Genomic DNA, 22,901 nt, shown 5'->3' on the forward strand with positions numbered 1-22,901 from the left:
TTGTTATATCTTCTTCTTGGATTGATCCCTTGATCATTATGTAGTGTCCTTCTTTGTCTCTTGTAACATTCTTTATTTTAGTCTGTTTTATCTGATATGAATATTGCTACTCCAGCTTTCTTTTGATTTCCATTTGCATGGAATATCTTTTTCCATCCCCTCACTCTCAGTCTGTATGTGTACCTAGGTCTGAAGTGGGTCTCTTGTAGACAGCATATATATGGGTCTTGTTTTGGTATCCATTCAGCGAGCCTGTGTCTTTTGGTTGGAGCATTAAATCCATTCACATTTAAGGTAATTATCAATATGTATGTTCCTATTACCACTTTCTTAATTGTTATCTGTTTGTTTTTGTAGGTCCTTTTCTTCTCTTGTGTTTCCCACTTAAAGAAGTTATTTTAGCATTTGTTGTAGAGCTGGTTTGGTGGTGCTGAATTCTTTTAGCTTTTGCTTGTCTTTAAACTGTTGATTTCTCCGTTGAATCTAAATGAGATGCTTGCTGCGTAGAATATTCTTGGTTGTAGGTTCTTCCCTTTCATCACTTGAAATATATCATGGCACTCCCTTTTGGCCTGTAGAGTTTCTGCTGAGAAATAGCTGTTAACCTTATGGGAGTTCCCTTGTATGTTATTTGTCATTTTTCCCTTGTTGCTTTCAGTAATTTTTCTGTCATTAATTTTTGTCGGTTTGATTACTAAGTGTCTTGCCGTGTTTCTCCTTGGGTTTATCGTGCCTGGGACTCTGTGCTTCCTGGACTTGGGTGGCTATTTCCTTTCCCATGTTAGGGAAGTTTTCGACTATAATCTCTTTAGATATTTTCTCTGGTCCTTTCTCTCTCTCTTCTCCTTCTGGGATCCCTATAATGCGAATGTTGTTGCATTTAATGTTGTCCCAGAGGTCTATTAGGCTGTCTTCATTTCGTTTCATTCTTTTATCTTTATTCTGTTCCGCAGCAGTAATTATTGTATTGTTCATCTCTGTTTGTTTGTTCTTTAATTCTTCTAGGTCTTTGTTAAACATTTCTTGCATCTTCTCAGTCTTTGCCTCCATTGTTTTTCTGAGGTCCTGGATCATCTTCACTATCATTATTCTGAGTTCTTTTTCTGGAAGGTTTCCTGGCTCCACTTCATTTAGTTGTTTTTCTGGGGTTTTATCTTGTTCCTTCATCTAGTACATAGCCCTCTGCATTTTCATCGTGTCTCTCTTTCTGTGAATGTGTTTTTTGTTCCACAGGCTTCAGGATTATAGTTCTTCTTGCTTCTGCTGTCTGCCCTCTGGTGGATGAGGCTGTCTAAGAGGCTTGTGCAAGTTTCCTGATGGGAGGGACTGGTGGTGTGTAGAGCTGGCTGTTGCTCTGGTGGGCAGAGCTCAGTAAAACTTTAATCCGCTTGTCTGCTGATGGAGGGGCTGGGTTCCCTCCCTGTTGGTTTTTTGACCTGAGGAGACCCAACACTGGATCCTACCAGGCTCTTTGGTGGGGCTAATGGCAGACTCTGGGAGGGCTCACACCAAGGAGTACTTCCCAGAGCTTCTGCTGCCAGTGTCCTTGTCCTCACGGTGAGACACAGCCACCCGCCACCTCTGCAGGAGACCCTCCAACACAAGCAGGTAGATCTGGTTCAGTCTCCCCTGGGGTCACTGCTCCTTCCCCTGGGTCCCGATGCGCACACTACTTTGTGTGTGTCCTCCAAGAGTGGAGTCTCTGTTTCCCCCAGTCCTGTTGAAGTCCTGCAGTCAAATCCCGCTAGCTTTCAAAGTCTGATTCTCTAGGAATTCCTCCTCCCGTTGCCAGACACCCAGGTTGGGAAGCCTGATGTGGGGCTCAGAACCTTCACTCCAGTGGGTGGACTTCTGTGGTATAAATGTTCTCCCGTCTGTGAGTCACCCACCCAGCAGTTATGGGATTTGCTTTTACTGTCATTGCCCCCCTCCTACCATCTCTTTGTGGCTTCTCCTTTGTCTTTGGATGTGGGGTATCTTTTTTGGTGAGTTCCAGTGTCTTCCTGTCGAGATTGTTCAGCAGTTAGTTGTGATTCCAGTGCTCTCTCAAGAGGAAGTGAGCACACGTCCTTCTACTCTGCTATCTTGAACCAGTCTCTCGCTCTGATTTTTCTTAAATAAATAAATCGACATGAAAGGAAATCTGAAGTCATTCCCCCCACACCCCCCAAAAAAGGATTCAATTTATTCTTCCTTTACTTGGCTTTGGAACAAAGGACATTTGAGAAGTGACATACTGTATTAAAATAAGTTTGATAATCATATAAACTAATTGCTTTGTTCCTCCAAATTCATACCTACCTAAGGATCTTGTAAAGGGCACTGAACAAAGGTCCTGCAGGGTGTGTAATAGAAGTTATATGGAGCAAAAGAGTTCTTGGTCAAATACAATGAACAGATGCTGGGCTATGCAAAGGTCTAGTAGTTTCTTTAATAAGGTTTCTTGAACCTTTTGTTATGATATGTGCACTCCTGGAGTCCTTGGTGTGCTAGATACATTTTTGAATCGCAAGAGGGGGTGATATACAGTATGCAGGAGCTCCCAAACTTATTTAATCAAGGAATCCTGTTTTCATAGAACTGGTATTCTGAAGAATATGATATTGGGGATATCCTGTTAAACATTTTGGAAAATCCCACCATATGTGGGAAGTGTAACCATGGAATCATTTCTAGTCCTATTTGACTTAATTTGTGTTGCCATTCTCCTAGCAGGTAAAATCTTTTTTGTTTTGGGAGTTTTGTTTCTCTTTGTTTTTTGTTTGTTTCAATTTACATTCGATTTATTTAATTTTTTAAATTAGGTTTTGTAAAATCATCTTAAGATATTATCTTACTCTAGTATTTGAAGGAAGTTGGATACTTAGAGTCAGACTGGCCTGAGTTTGCTACACTTATGTGATTTTTGGCAATTTACTTTACCTGTCTAACTGTTTCTTTGTTTATAAAGATTGTTTTGTATTGCTGTTGTTGTTGTTTTAGGATGAAGAGGATTAAATGGATAATATATATAAAATACCTCCCACTGCACTTGGAAAATAATAGGTGTTTATCAAACATTAATCTCATTTTTTCTACTTTCTTTTTTATCTCTTTTACCCCAAGACAGGAGCACTTGTGTTGTAAGCTTCCTTTTCACTTAGCATCAATTATATTGAAACTTAAAGCATACTCAGTTCTGACTGTTGCATCCAAGTAGTCTTAAATTAACTTGTGATTACAATGTTAGATGAAAATATTGACTTAGAAAGACAGTAACTAATCTGAAAATTTAGCTATATAAACTTTATTAAAAGGTTTTTCTTTTTAATGCTTTCAGGAAGCAATTAATTTGCTAGAACCAATGACAAATGACCCTGTGAACTATGTGAGGCAAGGAGCTCTCATAGCTTCGGCTCTCATCATGATCCAGCAGACTGAAATCACTTGTCCCAAGGTGAGCAAACAAAAAAATTCTCTAGAAGAGAGCTGGTTCAGGCTTTTCTTTGGTAGGTTATCTTTTTTTGAGGACATTTCTACCTCAAATATGGTGTACACTGAACTCACAGAAAGTAAAGAGGTAGGAGAATAGGAAAACTTTAAGTATATAATACTCTTTGATTGCATTTTTTATAAATTTATGGTGACTTTGTTAATTCAGTTATATAGCCATACTTGAAAAATTAGAACTCATGGGTTGACAAAATCATAAAAATCAACTTGAATTTTGGCCTCCTGCTGTCCTTTTAAAATTTATTCAGTAGGATAACTTGTTCCTGTGATACAAGATACAAACTAAGTGGTCTGTGATTTTTTTTTGATCCATCCTTCTGAGGTAGTAAAAACTTTATATAGTATATACAATCTCAGTTTAGAAATGAGTACATCCAGATTCTCTATTAGAATGTCATTGCCCTCATTGGAGATCCCTTGGGCAGGGTTTCACATGGCTCCAGGAAGGCTTGCTTTCTTCTTTGACCCACATCTGTCCACAGAAACACTATTGCATTTTTTGCCCTTCTTGTAGGTAGGAGTATAATAGGCTCTCAGTGCAGCTTTGCCTGCCTCTCCCTCTCTCTCCCCGTCCCTCTTTTCTTCTCCCTCCCTCTCTCATTGCTTGTGCCTCAGTCAATAGCTAATGCCTCATAACTCATGTGTCAGATGTCAGTGCACAGTGACCACTGAGCCACTAGGCTCAGCACATGCTCACCACATGGTCTCTCTGAAGCCCATCTCTAGGCTTAGAGTTAGTGGGAAAGACTTAAAGCCCAGTTTTCCCCGTAGAGGAATCCTTTTCACATATCCTTCTATTGATACAATCAAGTCCTCATATATACCGTGTGGATGACCCCATAACAGATTTTGAGGCATCTGTTTTAAAATTTCCTCATGATAGTGTCTCAGACCTCATTTCAGACTTTGGTATCTAATGTATCCTGGCACCTCACCCAGAACTTCTCATTTTGTTGAGAAACAGAAAATGCATTAATCTTATTACATATAGTAAAAATTGCCATGTTTGACATGTTTAATAGATGTATATAGCTTATGCAGTAATTTCAGATCTTTAATTCTTAATTTAAAGTTAGGACATTTAACAACCTTGTATAATTCTGCTCCTATATAAGAAACAGTCGAAGAAATTGACAACAGAAAAAGCCACTGGTATACTGTCTTCTGCCTCATTAAGCAGATTCATTTTTAGCAAACTATCAATAGATAGACTGAGGGGGAGGAGGAAAAAATTTCAGAACTCATTGATTATTCTGTGGAACTTTAATAGATTTCCTTTTCTGAGCAGTTGCTATCATTTGTGTTGCTGTCTTTTTTTTTTTTTTTTTTTTTTATCCAGTCCTACTCTCTCCTAAAATCACTTTTAAGAGTTATAAAAATTGGATTATTGCAAAAATAGAATCAAACTTCTCATCCTCTTCTAATAATACATTACTTAATGTATTATATCTTCTAGAATATAAACATCTTTTCAAGCAGACCACATTTCTTTTTGGTTTTTGTTTTTAAATAGAGCAGTTTTGAGTAGCTTTTGCATCTTTTATTTCTACTTTTGATCTTCTGTTGAGCTTTCTCAGCTGGAGGTTATCCAACTGAGTAATGTCATTAAAGGAGGAAGTTTGGCCATGGAATGCATGTCCCCTAACAGTAATATATAGATATTTATTCACTCTGACCTTGCATGTTGCTTTCTTGTTACATGTATTGTGAACATGACAAATGTTTTGCCATCTTCCCATCCTCTGCTCTAGGATTTCATTGATTTTATAACCATAAGCTCTGCACCAACAATGGCAGAGTACTTTGTAATGGGGGTGGGGTTAGGTTAGGGTAGGCTGTATAGTTTCAAAAACCTTTCAACTATTTATTCTAATAAACAAAACGTTTTCATATTTAGAAAATGTAAAAAATACAGCAGTTTAAATAATTAGTATTTTGTAATATTCCATAAATTTTGTTGAATGAAGTCTTAGCTGATGTGAATATGTGGTGTACACTTGCATCTTCACATTGTATCAGGATCTTGGATATTGATAAGAATGTTAAAATGCGGTTATAGCTGGTAGGCTGTGCCATTAATATAAACTCAGTGGGGAAAGTTAAATGTGTACCCCAGTGACTACAAAAGCAAAAGTGTATACAGCAAATGTTCTTTCTGGAAACACTATCCCTTAGAGTAAAATTGTTACTCAGCTTATGAATCCTTAAACTTTAAGTTCTGTTTCATTGTTTTCTGCTCTTAAGCATGTGATCAAGAGCTTTGTAGACAATAGTTTATATCTCTCTCTTACCTGGTAATTGCAAAGAAGGCAACATTGATATTCTGTGTCCCTGGCGGTCCAGTGGTTGGGACTTCGCACTTCCGCTGCAGGGGGCACGGGTTCAATCCCTGCTCCAGTAACTAAGATCCTGCAAGCCACGTGGTGTGGCCAAAATTTAAAAAATTGATATTCTTTTGGGGTGGTATGTGACATTGCTGAAAAGAAAAAGCTGTTAACAAGCTTGAAGAGAAGTAAGTTCTCAAGGCTACAGAGTCCTAGTCACAAGGTTACAAACCAGTCCATGAAAATGCCTTGAAATCAAAGATGAAGTGTTAATTTCATCAAGACTATAACCCCCTCCTCAAAGGAATACAGAAGGGACATTTCTCAGATATTTTGTGAGATTTTTAATGGAAATTTCCAAAGGAAATGTTTTTTATGCAGTTATGATCTACCTCACATCCTTTTACAGAATGCTGTCTTAACACTAAGCTCTACACACTGTGGTCTTAGTTTAACTAACTCCAGTACATCTTTGCTTTTCTTCTGCCAGTTTTTTGCTCACTCACTCTCACAAACATAGACCCCAGAACACGCATACACCCTTGGGTGATTACAAACCCAATTTAGAAGGCTCTTAGACCAGAGGTTCAGAACCATTTAACTAGAATGATGTTCTTTTTTTTTTTTTTTTTTTTTTTGCGGTACGCTGCGGACGTGCGGACGCGCAGGCTCAGCGGCCATGGCTCACGGGCCCATCCGCTCCGCGGCATGTGGGATCTTCCCGGACCGGGGCACGAACCCGCGTCCCCTGCATCGGCAGGCGGACTCTCAACCACCGCGCCACCAGGGAAGCCCAAGAATGATGTTCTTTTATAGGTCCTTGGAGTTATTTTGTCTCCAGAACCCAACTCTTTATGAAGGATATATCTTCTGTTTTTCTTATTAAATGAACTCCACTGTTGGCAGTTATTTGAACATGTATTTAACAAGTATCATATATAGAATCAGATAAAAATATTAAAGTGTAAGAATGGGATCCTATGTTCCTCCTTGCCTAATATCATCTAGCTTGAGGCCTGTTACAAGGAAGCTTCTCCCACCACTGACATGTACACTTTTTGGAAGTAGGATCATATTTGGTCAAGTTTGATCAGCTTTTGCAGTTTTAAAATAAATCAGCATGAACTTTTATATTATAAGGTTTTATTTTACAGCATAACACATTTTTAAATAGTAATTTGTATTACCATACTGTTGCCTTAAGTAAGACAGGGATTTGGACCCTAAAAGTGTTGGTGGTAATATAAAGAAAAGGCACAACCAACTACCATGAACAAAATAATACTAATAAGATTGAGGAGGGAGCTGAAAACATCACTTGGGATATTGATAGTGGGGAAATCATGATAGCATTGCCAGGAATCTTGAAAAAGAATAAAGATAATTTTCACATTAGGCATGTTAAGTTTGAGATTATAGCAAGTCAGTTGGAGATAAGATGAGAGCATAGGGAAAAAATCAGAACTAAAGAAAGAGATGGGAGCTAGCCCAGATAAATTACATAAGTTCATGGCCCTTTATCTGCAATTCCAATTTACAGAAAGGTCTGAAAACTAAGAATTTTGTCTGTCTTTAAGGACTCGTTTGGCTGTAAAATCTGAGCCAGTATGAACTCATTTATAGCCTTTATCCCATTTAGTAAATATTCATTTTGCTGCTTCAGAAATATTAATTTGGTTGATTACGGAATATTACTCCCACGCTCCACTGAGGATATTGCATAATTTATGGTGTGTGCACCATGTCACCTTTCTAAATTCTGAATTCCAAAATTCATCTGGCCTCAGTGAGTTCGTGGAAGGAATTATATACCTAGTTGAAATCTTAAGAGCTAATGTAATGTCATAGAAAGAGAAAAGGGGAAAAAAAACTCTAAAACTGATCCCTGATGTACAGCTTCATTTCTATATCCAGGAAAACAGGAAAAAAACAACAACAACAACAACAACAGGAAGAGACATACCTAGGTGATAAGTAACCACAGAAAAGACGTTTACGGAACTTTATGCCCTTCTCCCATCCTTTATTTTTCTCTCTGACATAGAAGTATGGGTTTTGTTTTTTTCCAACAGTGTAAGGTATATAGAGTTAAAAACATGATGAGTGTTTAAAATGCAGGATTTGGAGAAGGTAGATTTTAGATAATCAGGCACAGCAGAAGGCATGGGTCATAGCATTGTCTGAAATTTATTTAATTGTCTTTTCTGTGAGATTATCATAATATAAAATGGGAAATTAAAATGATTTTCTCCTACAAATTCTAATTTGTTTTATGTGGGGGCCGTACTATTCATAGCAATGAAATTGAGTCAGAAAATCATGATCCTTAGCCATGACTGCAATTACTTGTTTGTGATCACAAGCAAGCCAGTCATTTTACCTATCTTGGTTCCATTTTTCACATCTGTAAATTAGGCAGAGTAGACCAGATGGGCTCAAAGTCGCCTTCCAAATGTAAGATACTATCCTAACCTACTAATATAATAATTCTTTATGAAGAATCTTAATAATGAAAATTAAGTTACTGCTGCATAAGTAATAAAATGTGAGGAAAAATTTTTAAGTGATGAACAAAAACTAGCTTTTTAAAGTACTAGTCTACTTAATATTGATTGGATAAACCCATTATGTATTTGCATTGATTTTTTTTATTCCATCTTTCAGTTTCACCAAATGTCCTATTGTTTGAGATGTGGTTTTATATTTAAATTCTTCCTTATAATGTACATACAGTGCTTTGTCCAGCGTTTCTTTTTGTAAGTTCATGAACTATTTCGTAAACTCTTAGCACATAAAATTTCCATCCTATATAAGGTAATGTAAGTGTTCATCTAAAATAAGTTAAGAATCAAAGGAATTTGACCTGTTGAACCAGAGTAAAAGCATCAAACCTTAGGATTTTTAAAACTAGAAGGGAATTTTGTGATGATCTCATCGTGCAGGGTTTTATAGTTAGAGAAAGTAAGATGTAAAGAAGTGAGTGGCTTGCTAATGGTCATATGCTGGGTAGTGGCAGAGTTAGTTCATTGTTTTCCCTATCACATTCTGTTGTTGCCTATGAATAAATAAGTGAGAACCATTTTAAGGAATATCATTTTGGTAGCAGTATTTAGGTTGCAGAGAGGATAGTCATGGAGGACTGGTAGGACTCTGCTCTGATATGGTAAGACAGCCATGCTTACTGAATCATAAAATGCCTTTTACACATTACTTTACATATGTATTACTTCATATAGTCCTTACAACAGCCGTGTAGGTGTTGTAATCCCTGTAGAGACGAAGAAACTGAGACTCAGAAGAGCCAAGTAACTTACCTCAACAGCTTATTAGAGCAGAGATATTTATAAGCCAGTGTTGTCTGACCGTATGTTACTCTGCACTGTATCACAGCGTGGCCTCCCGGACCAAGATAAATGAAAAGGGCAAGAGATTCTGAAAGAATATGTAATGCAGATAAAATCATTATATTGGGAAACTCACATTCAATATTTCCTGCCTTTGGCAGATTTGGGGAGCTCTGTGATCATGTGCTTCTTTCTTGAACAAGCTGACTTCTTTCTGGGTGCTTATCATTTGAAAAGCACTTGGTGGGAAAATAGAGAAGTGTAAGACATGGAGGAAGCATAAAATATTTCCCTTATTGTCACTCAAAAATCAGATATTTTGATGAGAACATATATTTTATAAATATTATTTTCTAATTATAAAAGTAATATATGTTAATTTTAGAAAATACAGAAAATAATAAAGAAGTGAACAAACATTACCAGTAATCCCTCCCTGAATGAATCAGTGTGTATTCCATTTTGGTGTGTTCTTTTTTTTTTTTTTTTTTTTTAAGATTTTTTTTTTTCCCTTTTTGTTTTTAATTAATTTTATTTTTGGCTGCATTGGGTCTTCGTTGATGCATGTGGGCTTTCTCTAGTTGCGGCGAGTGGGGGCTACTCTTCGTTGGCGTGCACAGGCTTCTCACTGCAGTGGCTTCTCTTGTTGCGGAGCACGGGCTCTATGTGCCTGGGCTTCAGTAGTTGTCACACCGGCCTCAGTAGTTGTGGCTCGCAGGCTCTAGACCACAGGCTTAGTAGTTGAGACACACAGGCTTTGTTGCTCCACGGCATGTGGGATCTTCCTGGACCAAGGATCCAACCCGTGTCCCCTACATTGGCAGGCGGATTCTTAACCACTGCGCCACCAGGAAAGTCCCTTGATGTATTCTTTTGGTAAGAGTAATTATTGTGATGTGTCCTCTGAAAATTAATGTGTATGCATAATGAAAATCTTTATTGTATATGTGAATATAAATCCAAAATATACCTCACACAGCTGCAGTGAAAGGTAGTTTGTTGTAAGGTAGAATTGAAGGACTGTGCCCATTAGGAAATCTGTAGGTTGATGGTGAGCAGAAGAGGTGTAATTCAGAGTTCACTGAAAGCCTTAGTGTTCACTTGAACTGTTGAAGCCTGCTGACTAACAGTGGTGCGATATGAAATCACACTCAGCATTCCCCTGAGTCTGAATCATCCACTGTGGAATGAGGATTGGAAACAGAGCTGGTGCTCCCATACCAGAAAAGTCATGACATCCATGATCTCAACCATGGGACTGTTCTGCCTTCAAATCCGGTCCAGATCCCTCTCTTTTTGAATGTTGTGAATCAGAACTCAGGTTTCATTGCCATTTGAGCAGTCTATTCCCCGCCAAAAATGACACAGCAAGTGAATAGAACTAGACTATAATTCTATTTCTTGTTCCTTCAGGTGAATCAGTTCAGACAGCTGTATTCCAAAGTCATCAATGATAAACATGATGATGTCATGGCCAAGTTTGGCGCTATTCTGGCCCAGGGCATACTGGATGCAGGTAAATGTTTTTAACTCTTCCAGATTAATTTGTCTATTTAAACTAAATCTAATGAAATATCTGTTCTAACTATATGACAAAGTAGAAATTGAGTCTGGGACAAATTACTCCTGGAGAAAATTTGGAGCCTGCAGTTCATAGAAGTAATTTAGTAGAGTTAAGACTGCAGACTCTTACGGTTTGAATCCCAGTCCCTTTACAGTACTAGCTATATTTCCCCTCTTTATGTCTGTTTTCTTGTTTCGTAAGGTCTACCTCATAGTATTGGGAGGATTAAAAATCTATGTAAAGCAACTAAAACAGTCCCAGTCATTTAGTAAAGTGCTCAGTGAGTGTTGGCTGATTTCTTTTCCTTTAATTTTCTTTGTGTCAGTTTTAAACAAGTTGACATTGGAAATTTTTTGAGGAAAAAATTAGGTTTTAGACAAATTCTAGCAGCTAAATCATCCTAAAATAAGATACATGGAATATTTGCCTAGTAAATGTGTAGCACACTGTACCAACTGGCTCCTGAATTCACATTCTTCACCACTACACTGTGGTTTATTTAGAAAGAGATGGGCTACCCTTTCAAGATAGAATGGTGTGCTTTAGTACCTTGGACTTGGGGTTCATTCAACCTACTCTTTAACTGTTATTACTGGTGATATCTCACTCAGTAGGGTAGAAGGGAGGAAGCATAACTATTTCATTATTCAAGTGTGAGATTCTTTTTCTAACTGTACCCTAGGCATGTAGAATATAATCTTTTTCATTAATCTTTGCGAATTTGGAAGGTAAAACAATAGTATCTCAAGGTTTTCATAGTAATTCTATTACTAGATGAGCTTTTCTAAAACTTGTTGGTTATCTTAATTTCTTCTAATAAAAACACTTAGCCATATTTATTGCAACCATTCTTTTATTGGTCAACTAGAAATGTGTTTATATTTCTAGTGAAGGGAATCAGAGAAAGAAGCTGAAGTTTTTGATATCGTAAGTTTTTTTGTTAACCTTGTCAGGTTTTGTACTTAGAGTATTTTTTAAGTCTTATTAAGATTTTTAGCATCCTTATTTTTTAATTTTAGGTAATCTCCCTTATATATAAGGCTTTTTTAAAAAATCTGTCTCCTTTCTAATTTGATTATATTATCTTTTTCTTAATTAGATTTGCTAGAGATTTCTCTTTTTGTTTATATGCTATTGCTAGTCTTTTTTCCCCCTAAATTCTTTATTTTTGCTTGACTCTTATTTGCTTTTTCTTTCTTTTTTAGAATGTTGGTGCTGTTTTCTAAATTTTTTTTAATTAATTTATTTTGGCTGAGCTGGGTCTTAGTTGCAGCACGCAGGATCTTCGTTGCAGCATATGGGATCTTTAGTTGTGGCATGCGAACTCTTAGTTGTGGCATGCATGTGGCATCTAGTTCCCTGACCAGGGATCGAACCCGGGCCCCCTGAATTGGGAGCATGGAGTCTTAGCCACTGGACCACCAGGGAAGTCCTTGTTTTCTAAATTTTTGAGGCAAATACCCTTCTCTTTTAATCCATTTGTCTAGTAAAGTTTGTTTTGTTTTAATTTTCCAAGAAGTTGAGAGTTTTCTGCTTAAATTTTTAGTGTTTAACATACAATTTATATTTTTCTCTCTTTTTAATTTAAAGATAGGTTGTTGCAGCTGTATATAAATAAGGACAGTATTCTGTAGATGCTTTAGGTGAAGTAAACCATTTCAGTTCTTGATGGTATTGATTCTCTCCCATGTATAAATGATACAGACATTGACATGCCATAGTTTCTCCCTTCTCATTCTTTGCCACCTTCCAGAATTTTTATATTATGTTTACATTGTCATAGCTCATAACATTTACATACTCTTGTGAAATCATAATTCTCACAGTTTAGTCTTAGTTTCATATTTAAAGGGATTCAGTGCTCACCACCATTTCTTTTATTGCTACTTCTTTTTCCAAGATATCTATACTAAGACTTGACACTTAACTGACTGGATTTTGTTAATATCTGTAGGGGAAGTATTAAGAAAATCTAGGTTATTTGGTTGAACAGTAGAACCCTGATTCTTATAAAAAATGCTTTTTTTTGTTTCTAGTTTACATTCAGGTTCACTCTCTGTGGGTTTTGATAGATGCGTAATGATATGTATCCACCTTTACAGTATCATACAGAATGCTTTCACTGTCTTAAAAATCCTCTGTGCTCTACCTTTTCATCCCTTCCTCCCTCCCCACCCCCTCATCCCCAGTCCCTGGGCAACCACTGATCTTTCTGCTGTCTCTATAGCTTTAGTTTTTCCTTTTCCAGAATGTTATATAGTTGGAATCATACATTATGTAACCTTTTCAGATTGGCTACTTTGGGTAACTGGTTATTAAATAGGATTTAGAAGTAACATTTTACCACTCCATAATCTTTTATGTTTTCTTTTAGCTGCTAGTTTTTGAAGTTTGTGGTTTTAGGCTTCAACCCTTTACTCATTCATTCAGTACTACTAAATTAGAGTCATTTGTTAAGAAATTGGGGAGAGAATAATTCTTTGTTTTAGCTTTATTCTGCCATCTTTACTAGAAGTCCTCTCTCTGTTTTCCCCTCCTTCCCCTTTGAGCCCTTCTCTCCTTCCGTCTCTTATAATTCTTTGTTTTAGCTTTATTCTGCCATCTTTACTAGAAGTCCTCTCTCTGTTTTCCCCTCCTTCCTCTTTGAGCCCTTCTCTCCTTCCATCTTTTTTTTTTGTGAATGTCTATTTGATCTGTGAGGAACCAATCAAGTTTTGATGCTTCTTTCCATTTCTCTTTTTAGTGTTATTAAGTACCTAAAAGTTGTGTACTGCCATATTTGCTATTAGGAGCATAAGATTGTTTTCGTACCCTTTTTCACTTTGCTAATATCCTTTCTTCCTGGAAAACATTTCTGCAATTGCATTAGAAAAAATTTTAGTCCTGTAATTTATCTCTCAGAAGTTAATGGTAGTAGAGAAAATCTGGAGAGGGCAACTTCAAAGGAATGAGTGAAGTTTATGAGAACTCACTCAATGATTTGGTTTCTTCAGGGAGAAAAGCTGAAGATTAAGAAAGTTTATGGTGAAGTTTGTAAAACTGTGCAAACACTATCAATAGAATAAACTTGCCCTTGTTTTATATTAAATCTCAAACTATTAGAACTAAAGGCTAGTTTAGTTTCTAGGTCTGAAGAAGATAGGTTTCATTGAAATAAAAGAAAATTCAGCTTCAAAACTTAGATCAAATATCACATTCTCTAGGAAGCCTTTCCCCCCTCTTCTTCTACCGTATTCAGCCTCCACCATGTAGGTGGGGCTAGTACCCAGTTATACCTATCATAATACTTTTATGCCTTATTTTAATTATCTAATTATCTGTCTTCACTAGATTGGAGGCTCCTTGGAATCTTTTTCAGTATTTCAAAATTCTTAATATATAGTAAGCATTCTGTGAATGTAGGGGGTTAGAGTAGGGAAGAATATAAGCAGACAGTAAAAGTATAACTCATTCCTGTTGGAAAAACACAATTAAAGTATACCTGATTTATTTCTAGGTAAAATCTTAAATGAAATATCTGTAGAGGGAGTATTAAGAAAATCTAGGTTATTTGGTTGAACAGTAGAACCGATTCTTATAAAAAATGCTTTTTGGCTTAGTAAAGTTAGTACTCACTTCCTAACTCCAAACAAAACATGAAGGCAGAACTTCCCTGGTGGCGCAGTGGTTAAGAATCGGCCCGCCAATGCAGGGGACACGGGTTCAAGCCCTGGTCCGGGAAAATCCCACATGCCATGGAGCAACTAAGCCCGTGAGCCACAACTGCTGAGCCCACGTGTGACAACTACTGAAGCCCGTGCTCCGCAATAAGAGAAGCCACCGCAATGAGAAGCCCGCACACCGCAACAAAGAGTAGCCCCCGCTCACCGCAACTAGAGAAAGCCCTTGCGTAGCAACAAAGACCCAACACAGCCATAAATAAATACATACAAAACATGAAGGTGTCTGTGTGATACTGAGATGAAGAGAAGTGAAATGTGAGCAATGGAGATCCAGAATTGGAATTCATATTAGGATGGTGACTAGGCACAAACAAGCCTTATTTTTATGGGCTATATTATATAAACTAAAAGATTCGGGTCTCAAAGTTCTGGGGTCCAACACTAACACTGTTACTATAGGCCAGAGGCTGCAACACAACAGCCCGTGGGCCATACCTGCCTTAAACAGGTTTTTGCCTGCCTAGCAAAATTTGCAAAATTTTGTCCGAAATCCAGATTCAAGTGTACTTTTAAAAACAAAATTACATAGTGACCCTGGATCTAACACCCCTGGTAACATGTCCTCTTTAAATATGACATGAACTTTTCAGTTTGCTTCAATCCACACTGCTTTCAGTCCAACTTTTCTCATTTGTTTACCTGACCAGTTCCTAAAGACATTCAAGTTTGCAACCCCTAAAACCTCCTAGAATCTCAGCCTTATGAGGTCCCAGTAGAGATCTAGCTAACTGATACTTGGATCTTAGTTCTTGTTCACTAGCTTTCAAACTGTGTTTCTCTGCACTCCCTCAAGGGAAAGTCTAGGGGATGTGGAAAGAGGTAGATTAACAGGTCAGATTCAAGCCCAAAATCTCTTCTGATTTAACAGAATTAGCTCTGATTTCATTGTTTTACATATTGTGCTTACTCAAAAAAATTTTTCAGTTGAATCAAGGATTGGATATTAAAATTTTTTCTTTTGTTAGTGGTAGTGCTCTAATTCAAATGCTCAAGTTCAAACTCTCCTTTTGCCAATGGGAAAAAAAAACTTTTAGAGGTAAAGTGATTTGTCCAAGATCACAAGGCTAGTTAATCTTGGAGCTGCCTGCATTCAGACATGACTAAAGCAGAAAGAACAAAAATAAGCAAACAGTATTTATCTCTTGTCTCTTTGCCATTGTTTACAAATATGATATGTACTAAAATTTTACTTTTTGTTTGCACATTAAAAGCCAGTGTACAATACAGATTAATATTTAATTAAGCATACAAGTTCTGATATCCTTCAGGCTTAGTTTTTGAAAAATGCCTACCTATATAGAAAGAAGTTCTAAATTACCCTTAGTCCAGTATTTCCAATTTTGGAGACCCTAGATAGCTCATTGGCTAACTAATTCCAGTGACTTCATATTAGATTTTAGAACTATACTCTCAAAATAATCACGAAATGCTTCCCTAGTGTAGTACTTAGAAATCTTTATTATTGCTCAACTAGATTCATCTTTATGATTTCTCTCCTTTTCTACAGGTGGACATAATGTCACAATCTCCTTGCAGTCCAGAACTGGGCACACCCATATGCCTTCTGTGGTTGGCGTCCTTGTCTTTACCCAGTTCTGGTTCTGGTTTCCTCTTTCACACTTCCTGTCATTGGCTTATACCCCTACCTGTGTCATTGGCCTTAACAAGGACTTAAAGGTATGTTTGTGAGACCTCAGTTTTATATTGTATCTTCACCATATCCTATTTGCCACCCACTCACGAGGATTTTCATAAAATTTTAAAGATTAGTCAGCATCTTATTAATAAAGTATTCTCCCTTCAGACTGAGTCATCACCTTATTGAGAGGAGTGTGTTGGTGGAAGTTTTGAAAATCAAGTCTTTTTACTAACTGTGTAACCTTGGGTAAATCGATTGAGAGGGATTGGTAAGAGGGGGGCAAAATATAAAAATATGAAAAGACTTTATAATCACTGATGAATTTTATTTAATATTGAAGGTCTGTGAGAGCTGTTGTAGGATTTCTTGCAGATAAATGACATGATGAGATTTGCATTTTAGAAACATTCTGATATCAGTGGAAATTTGTTACAATGCTATTGCAATAATCTGGGCAAGGAAGACCTAAACTAAATCTTACTAAGGGAGGAAGGTTTGAGACAGGGATATGTTTCAGTGTTATGTGATGCTAGAGCATTTGATGGAAGAAAGGATTGTTGCTAAAGGGAAAACAAGATAGGAGGATGTCCCTTTGGTAGTGGCAGAAAGCAAGACCAGCAGTGAAGAGCCAGGGACACTGACAGAAAGAAACTAGTCACTTGAGTCAAAGACCTAAGGTGATACATTCCCTGTCATCACACTATCCTTTTTTTTTGTTAAATGAGGTTTTTGCTTATGTCTTTTTTCTCAGTCCTGTGGCCTGATGACGCACTTTCTTGGTCTTGCATCCTCTCAGAGGCTTTCTGATCTTTAAATAACTCTTACATTTGGTCATCGCCATTGTTAAAACATTCTGTTAAGTTTTCAGAGTGGAAAAATTTTAGGCCAAAAAATGGCTGGTAAAGATTGAGTATTTCATTGAGTTGATTTTTTTCAGTATAGCTGTATAGCCAATTAATTATCCTCTAAGTGTTTCAGTATTAAACTACTCACATTTGTAAATATTGAGCAGTTTTATCTCTCAGAGCAAGAATCTTTTGTTTTACCAATCCCTAACATTTAACATTGTGGTTAAACATACTGTATAATCTTTAGGGACTTCTTCCTCTGGCACACAATTTTATGATCTCTGTTTCCATTCCTTACAGTGAAAGTGGGGTGGAAAGGACAAGATTGCTTGTCCTAGTAAATGTGATGCTCATTACCATTCTCTTGGGTAAAGAGAAAAATTCAGACTAGAGAACTTTAAACCTGGTCAGTAAGTAATGCAAAGCCGACTTTTCCATTAGGCTCATGCTAGACTCTTGTAAGGTGTGATTATATGGTGTAGAAACTGTATATGGACGTGTATAGGTTGTTACTGTGGTACAAGGAAGGGACATGGAAGTTAGGAATGCAGGTTAGATAATCAGATGACACTTCACAAAGAAGGTAACAGTTGATCTGACGCTCACACCGTGAGTGGGACTTAACGCTCTGAAGCAGGGTGTGTGGTCAGTAAAAATGAAAGGGATGCCTGTTCAAAGGCACAGAGCTTCAAGAAAGTATAGGGAACCACAGTAGTTCTGTAAAGCACCTCAAAACTAATTCAGTGAAAGAAGAGAGATGCCTTTAAGGGAGCAGTGGTAACATAATTGAATAACTGTAATTTAGCCAGGATTGAAACTTCTGGCACCCCTTGGTATCTGTATGCTTGTTAAGAGCATAGAATACTTAAATCTTGATTTTGATTATTTTAATAGAGGGGGGGAATTCTCTTATTTCTTCAGATGCCGAAAGTTCAGTATAAATCAAACTGTAAACCATCAACATTTGCATATCCTGCCCCTCTGGAAGTACCAAAAGAAAAAGAAAAGGAAAAGGTAGGTTTTTTGCTACTTCGAGCACCATTTGTACCTATATAGGAGCTGCTTAGTGTTTTACTTGGGTTTGTTTTAAATACTGTTATGTTCTAAAGTAGGTATTTTTAAAGTAATACTTCTCATAGTAAAATCCAATGTTACACAGGAATATAAAGTGAAAGCCCTTTTCTCTCCTGGTCATCCAAGTCCCATGTTGCAGGAATCACAATTTGTAAATCCCTCCAAATGTTTTTTCTGCACATAGCTATACTTTTTATACCACAAATCAAATTATTCTCTGTGTGCTGTTCTGTATCTTATTGTTTTCACTTTAACAGTTTTTTTAAAAAACTTTCAATGTGTATTGATCTCTTTTTTTCCAAAGCTGCAGAGCAATCCCTTTATGTATATATCATTGTCTTACCAGTTCTTTATCTGATAGACATTTAAGGTTATTTCTGATTTGTCACTGTTACAAATGGGACTGGAATAGAGTTTTTATGCATGTATATTTGTGCACTTGTACAAGTATGTGTATAGGTTAGGATCTTATATATGGAACTGCTTGATCAAAAGGAATGCACATTATTTATTTTTATAAGTGTTAACTAAATTTCTTTTCAAAATGGATATAACCAATTTATACTCCTCCCCACAAGCATGAAGACACTCATTGATATGTGTTAAGTTAAAGTATGGTGAAATTGAGAGCTGTGCTTGCCCCTGCAGTTTTCTCAGTAAAATTACCCTTTATGACACTTGAGGTTTAGGAAAATGATTTTTTCCCACAAGAGAATGTTCCATATTAGCCAGTTGACTATTTGCTGTAAATGTTACAGTTAAGTAGGGATAATTATATAACTGGCCAAATTTGCGGGTGGTAGGTGATGATATCCTTTGACAGCAGTATCTTGTTCATCAGCTGTGTTTCAGGGCCCCCTCCCTTTTGAGTCTAAAACAAAGGCAGCTTTACACCATTACTGCCCAGCCTTTCGAAGTACCTGTTTCACCTTTGATTTCAATGAGACCCATCAAGGAGGATAATTCTAGGTTAAGGACTCACCCACTGTGGATTACCATTGTAGGGCATCTAGTCCAGTGAGAGATCTTTACAACCAGGTTTGGAGAAAATTTTTGTTTTCCAGTGCTTTCCCTATGAAGTAAAAAAGGATGTGGCACCCAAATCTCTATCTTAGAAACTTATCATAGCAAATTCACATCCAAGGTGTACTACAGATCAAAAAAAATTAGAGTTATATTGGACACAGGCCTCTAGGAACTAAAGATTTACCTGATGGCTGTAACAGTAAGTTATCTTTATATTCCCAGATTATTTTGTTCTTTATGATACTTTCTACCAGGAAACAGAAAAGTACTGTAGAACTGAATTCTCATTGGGCTTGTACATTTGCGTGTAAGTAAGGGATTACAATGATTTACCCTGTTCACTCCTCTAGGTTTCCACTGCTGTGTTATCTATAACTGCCAAGGCTAAAAAGAAGGAAAAAGAAAAGGAAAAAAAGGAGGAGGAGAAAATGGAAGTGGTAGGTATAACTTGGTGGTCATATGGGTTGATGTAGCTTTCTCTGTCATGGTCCAGATTCTTCCTTAGTTGAACATTGTTATACCTTGCTCTTGGCTTCCTTTAAATAATTATCCTGTTCCAAGCATGGAGACTCAAAATTTTAATTGGAAGAGACTTTAGAAATTATACCCATTCATGGGAAGAATAGAAGGGTACAAATCAAAAATGAATTCTTAGGGCTTCCCTGGTGGCGCAGTGCTTGCGAGTCCGCCTGCCGATGCAGGGGACACGGGTTTGTGCCCCGGTCCGGGAAGATCCCACATGCCGCGGAGCGGCTGGGCTCATGAGCCATGGCCGCTGAGCCTGAGCATCTGGAGCCTGTGCTCCGCAACGGGAGAGGCCACGACAGTGAGAGGCCCGCGTACGACAAAAAAAAAAAAAAAAAAAAAAAAGTTCTTGGAGGAAATGACAACTAAAATGAGTTTTGAAGGGCAGAGTAGGATTTTCATCAGACAGTGAGATGATGGTGGTAGAGAGAAAAGCCCTTTCAGGCAAAGGGAACATCATTTATTTTTTAATATCTCTGATGATAGAAAAACCTTCTCACTCTGTACAACTAAGTTAAATATCATTCTCATCCCCAAGCAGAGTTACCATCTCTCTTGTCTGAGTCTGGTATCACTTTACTTCTACTTCCGTTATGTCTAATCCTAACTACTTTTGCACCTAATAGTTGCTCAGTAAATTTATTAAACGTTATTCAGTCATGTAGAACAGAAGTGAACCTTTATGGGGCTATTTTTCCCCCCTAGGATGAGGCAGAGAAAAAGGAAGAAAAAGAGAAGAAAAAAGAACCTGAGCCTAACTTCCAGTTATTGGATAACCCAGCCCGAGTTATGCCTGCCCAACTTAAGGTCCTAAGCATGCCAGAGACCTGCAGATACCAGCCTTTCAAACCAGTAAGTCACCAGTGGCCCTTAACTATATACCAGTAGGATGTTAATCTGTAGGGCAATGGAATCTTTATAGAGAAGGATAAATCTCCAAAGTATTGGGAAAAGCTCTGTAGTACTAATAAATCTCTTAGCAAAAGAGACTCCATTCCATATAGATTTGGGGAGACTTTTCTTTGTGTGACCCTGCAAACATCCTTCATCTACCAAAGGCTTACATCATGGAAGTTTCTAATACAGCATAGTGATTTGGACTACAGACTCTGGAGCCAGACACCCTGAGTTTGAATCCTGATTCTACCACTTTCAGCCTTTGAGACCTTAAGCCAAGTACTAATCCTCTCTTCCTCAGTTTTCACTACTTTAAAATAAGAATTATCATCCTTAACTCATAGGAATGTGATTGAACAAGGTAATACAGTTAATACATAAGCACTTAGAGTGTTCTATTTTACAATTAGAAAAGGATCTTCATGCCATTTAATTTATTCTAGGGCAGACTGTTTCATGTTAGAAACAAATGCTGATCAGAAATTTGAGCCATGATAATGTCTTTATATTTTCTAGGTTCTTGTATCTCGAAAACTAGAGAACCATTGGTAGATTAAATGTATATTTAATACATTCAAATCCTGGACCTGTCTAAAATGTCATAGACAAGATTTCTAGGTCCTTATAGAAAAGTAAACCCATTCTCATTAGCTTGAAGGTGGTCCCTGATGGTGGTGACAACTCTTACCCACAATTGTGAGTCAAGCTCTTACCTGACTAGATTATCAGCTAGAGGAGACAAGGGCAGAGGATGGAAGATATTTAGTGGAAGAGCTAGAATTGGGCACAACTGAGTTTATATTCCAGATCTGCCGTTTCTTAGCTGTGTAACTGAGACAAGTAATTTGATTGCTTCGTGTTTCAGTTTCCTCATCTAATAATTGGGATGGTGATACTGCCTATCGCCTAGGAATATTGTAAAGATTAAATAGGTTGTTATATGTGGAACACTTAAAACAACATGTAGAACATGGTAAATCCTCAGTCAGTGAATATTACTTGGTGGTGGTGACAAGTCATCAGCCATCTGTGGGCAGCAGGCAGTCAGGCCAGGAAAGACGGAATAGCTTGCAGGTCTTCTCCCATCTCCTATTAATTTTGCATTACTAGGACCTAATACTCTTGGTCTGTAGTGTCGAATGAATGAATTAATAGAACCACTAATGGACACATTAAATGTAGTCGCTATCTAATCTGCAACCCAGCTCGCTAAAGTGACGTTTCTAGAGAATATATTCTAACAGCATCCTTTCGAAACTGCTCGTGCCAGAACAGGTATATTAGTACACAACTAGTGAATACTTTAAGCACACAAAACACCTAGTGATTTTGACAGTTATGAAGAACTAAAGAGAGCAAAGTATATGCTCAGTGTCATGAGGCCATATGAGGAGACTGGTTTTCCTCAGCTGGAACTTAAATGATTGTTAAGCCTTTGCCTAAAATAAATCCGAGGAAGCTGTAACAGTTGTTCCTTTACAAGCGAAAGATTTCCTCTGTCTATGCCTGGCTGACTGTTGAAGGTGTGCCCCAATCACACACATAGCCCCTCAGCAAAGACTCAGAGACTTATTTTTCCAGGTGTTTAAGGAAATCCCTGGCTAGTCATTAGCTGTCCAATCAGGTAACTGAGAGAAGACTTCAGTGGTCACATACAACAGAAAATACTTTATAGAAAAGAACAAAACAGACAACAACAGCAAACCCTGGGGAGAGGTGAGAATCTGATTTCCAGAGTTGCCACATTATATTATTTAAATGTCCAGTTTGCAACAGAAAATTACAAGACATACAAAGCAATAAACATGACTCATACTCAGGAAAAAGCAATTAATAAAACTGTCTCTGAGGAAGCGTAGATTTGTACATAATAGGCAGACTAAATCAACTAAAATATGTTCAAAGAACTAAAGGAACTATGTCTAAAGAACTAAAGGAAAGTATAAGAATGTTGTCTTAACAAATCATGAATATCAGTAAAGAGATAGAAATTGTAAAAAATAATCAAATAGACATTCTGGATTTGAAAAATACAATAACTGAAATGAAAAATTTGCTATAGGAGCTCAACAGCTGATTCAGGAAGACTTGAGCAAACTTGAAAATAGGTCATTTGAGGAACAACAAAAAAAGGGTGAACAAAAAATGAACAGACCTGTTAAAAGCCAAGCATACCAACATACACAGAAATGGGATAATGGGAGTCCCAAAAAGAGAGAGAAAAGTATAGAAGAATATTTGAAGAAATAATGACTGAAAACTTCCATAATTTTATGAATAACATTAATCTACATATCCAGGCTGCTCAGTGAATCCAAGTAAGATAAAGAGAGCCACACCTAGACACATCATAATCACACTGTTGAAAGACAAAGAAGGATTCTTTTCTTATTTTTCTTCTTTTTTTTAACTGAGGTAACATTGGTTTATAACAAATGTAAGTTTT

The 22,901-nt window shown here is 37.2% G+C and overlaps 1 protein-coding gene across 1 annotated transcript in view; it reads left to right on the top strand.

The window, feature by feature from the left end:
- The window catches only part of PSMD1 (proteasome 26S subunit, non-ATPase 1), a 106,839-nt gene that overhangs the window by 72,069 nt on the left and 11,869 nt on the right, over positions 1-22,901 (top strand). Inside the window, exons 17-22 of the mRNA XM_024124467.3 lie at positions 3,320-3,436; positions 10,574-10,676; positions 15,954-16,123; positions 17,855-17,947; positions 19,384-19,470; positions 20,264-20,410. Coding sequence (XP_023980235.1) covers positions 3,320-3,436; positions 10,574-10,676; positions 15,954-16,123; positions 17,855-17,947; positions 19,384-19,470; positions 20,264-20,410 — 717 coding nt within the window. The remainder of the gene's footprint in view (positions 1-3,319; positions 3,437-10,573; positions 10,677-15,953; positions 16,124-17,854; positions 17,948-19,383; positions 19,471-20,263; positions 20,411-22,901) is intronic.

Source organism: Physeter macrocephalus, chromosome 2 (genome assembly GCF_002837175.3).
Source record: "Physeter macrocephalus isolate SW-GA chromosome 2, ASM283717v5, whole genome shotgun sequence".
NCBI lineage: Eukaryota > Metazoa > Chordata > Mammalia > Artiodactyla > Physeteridae > Physeter > Physeter macrocephalus.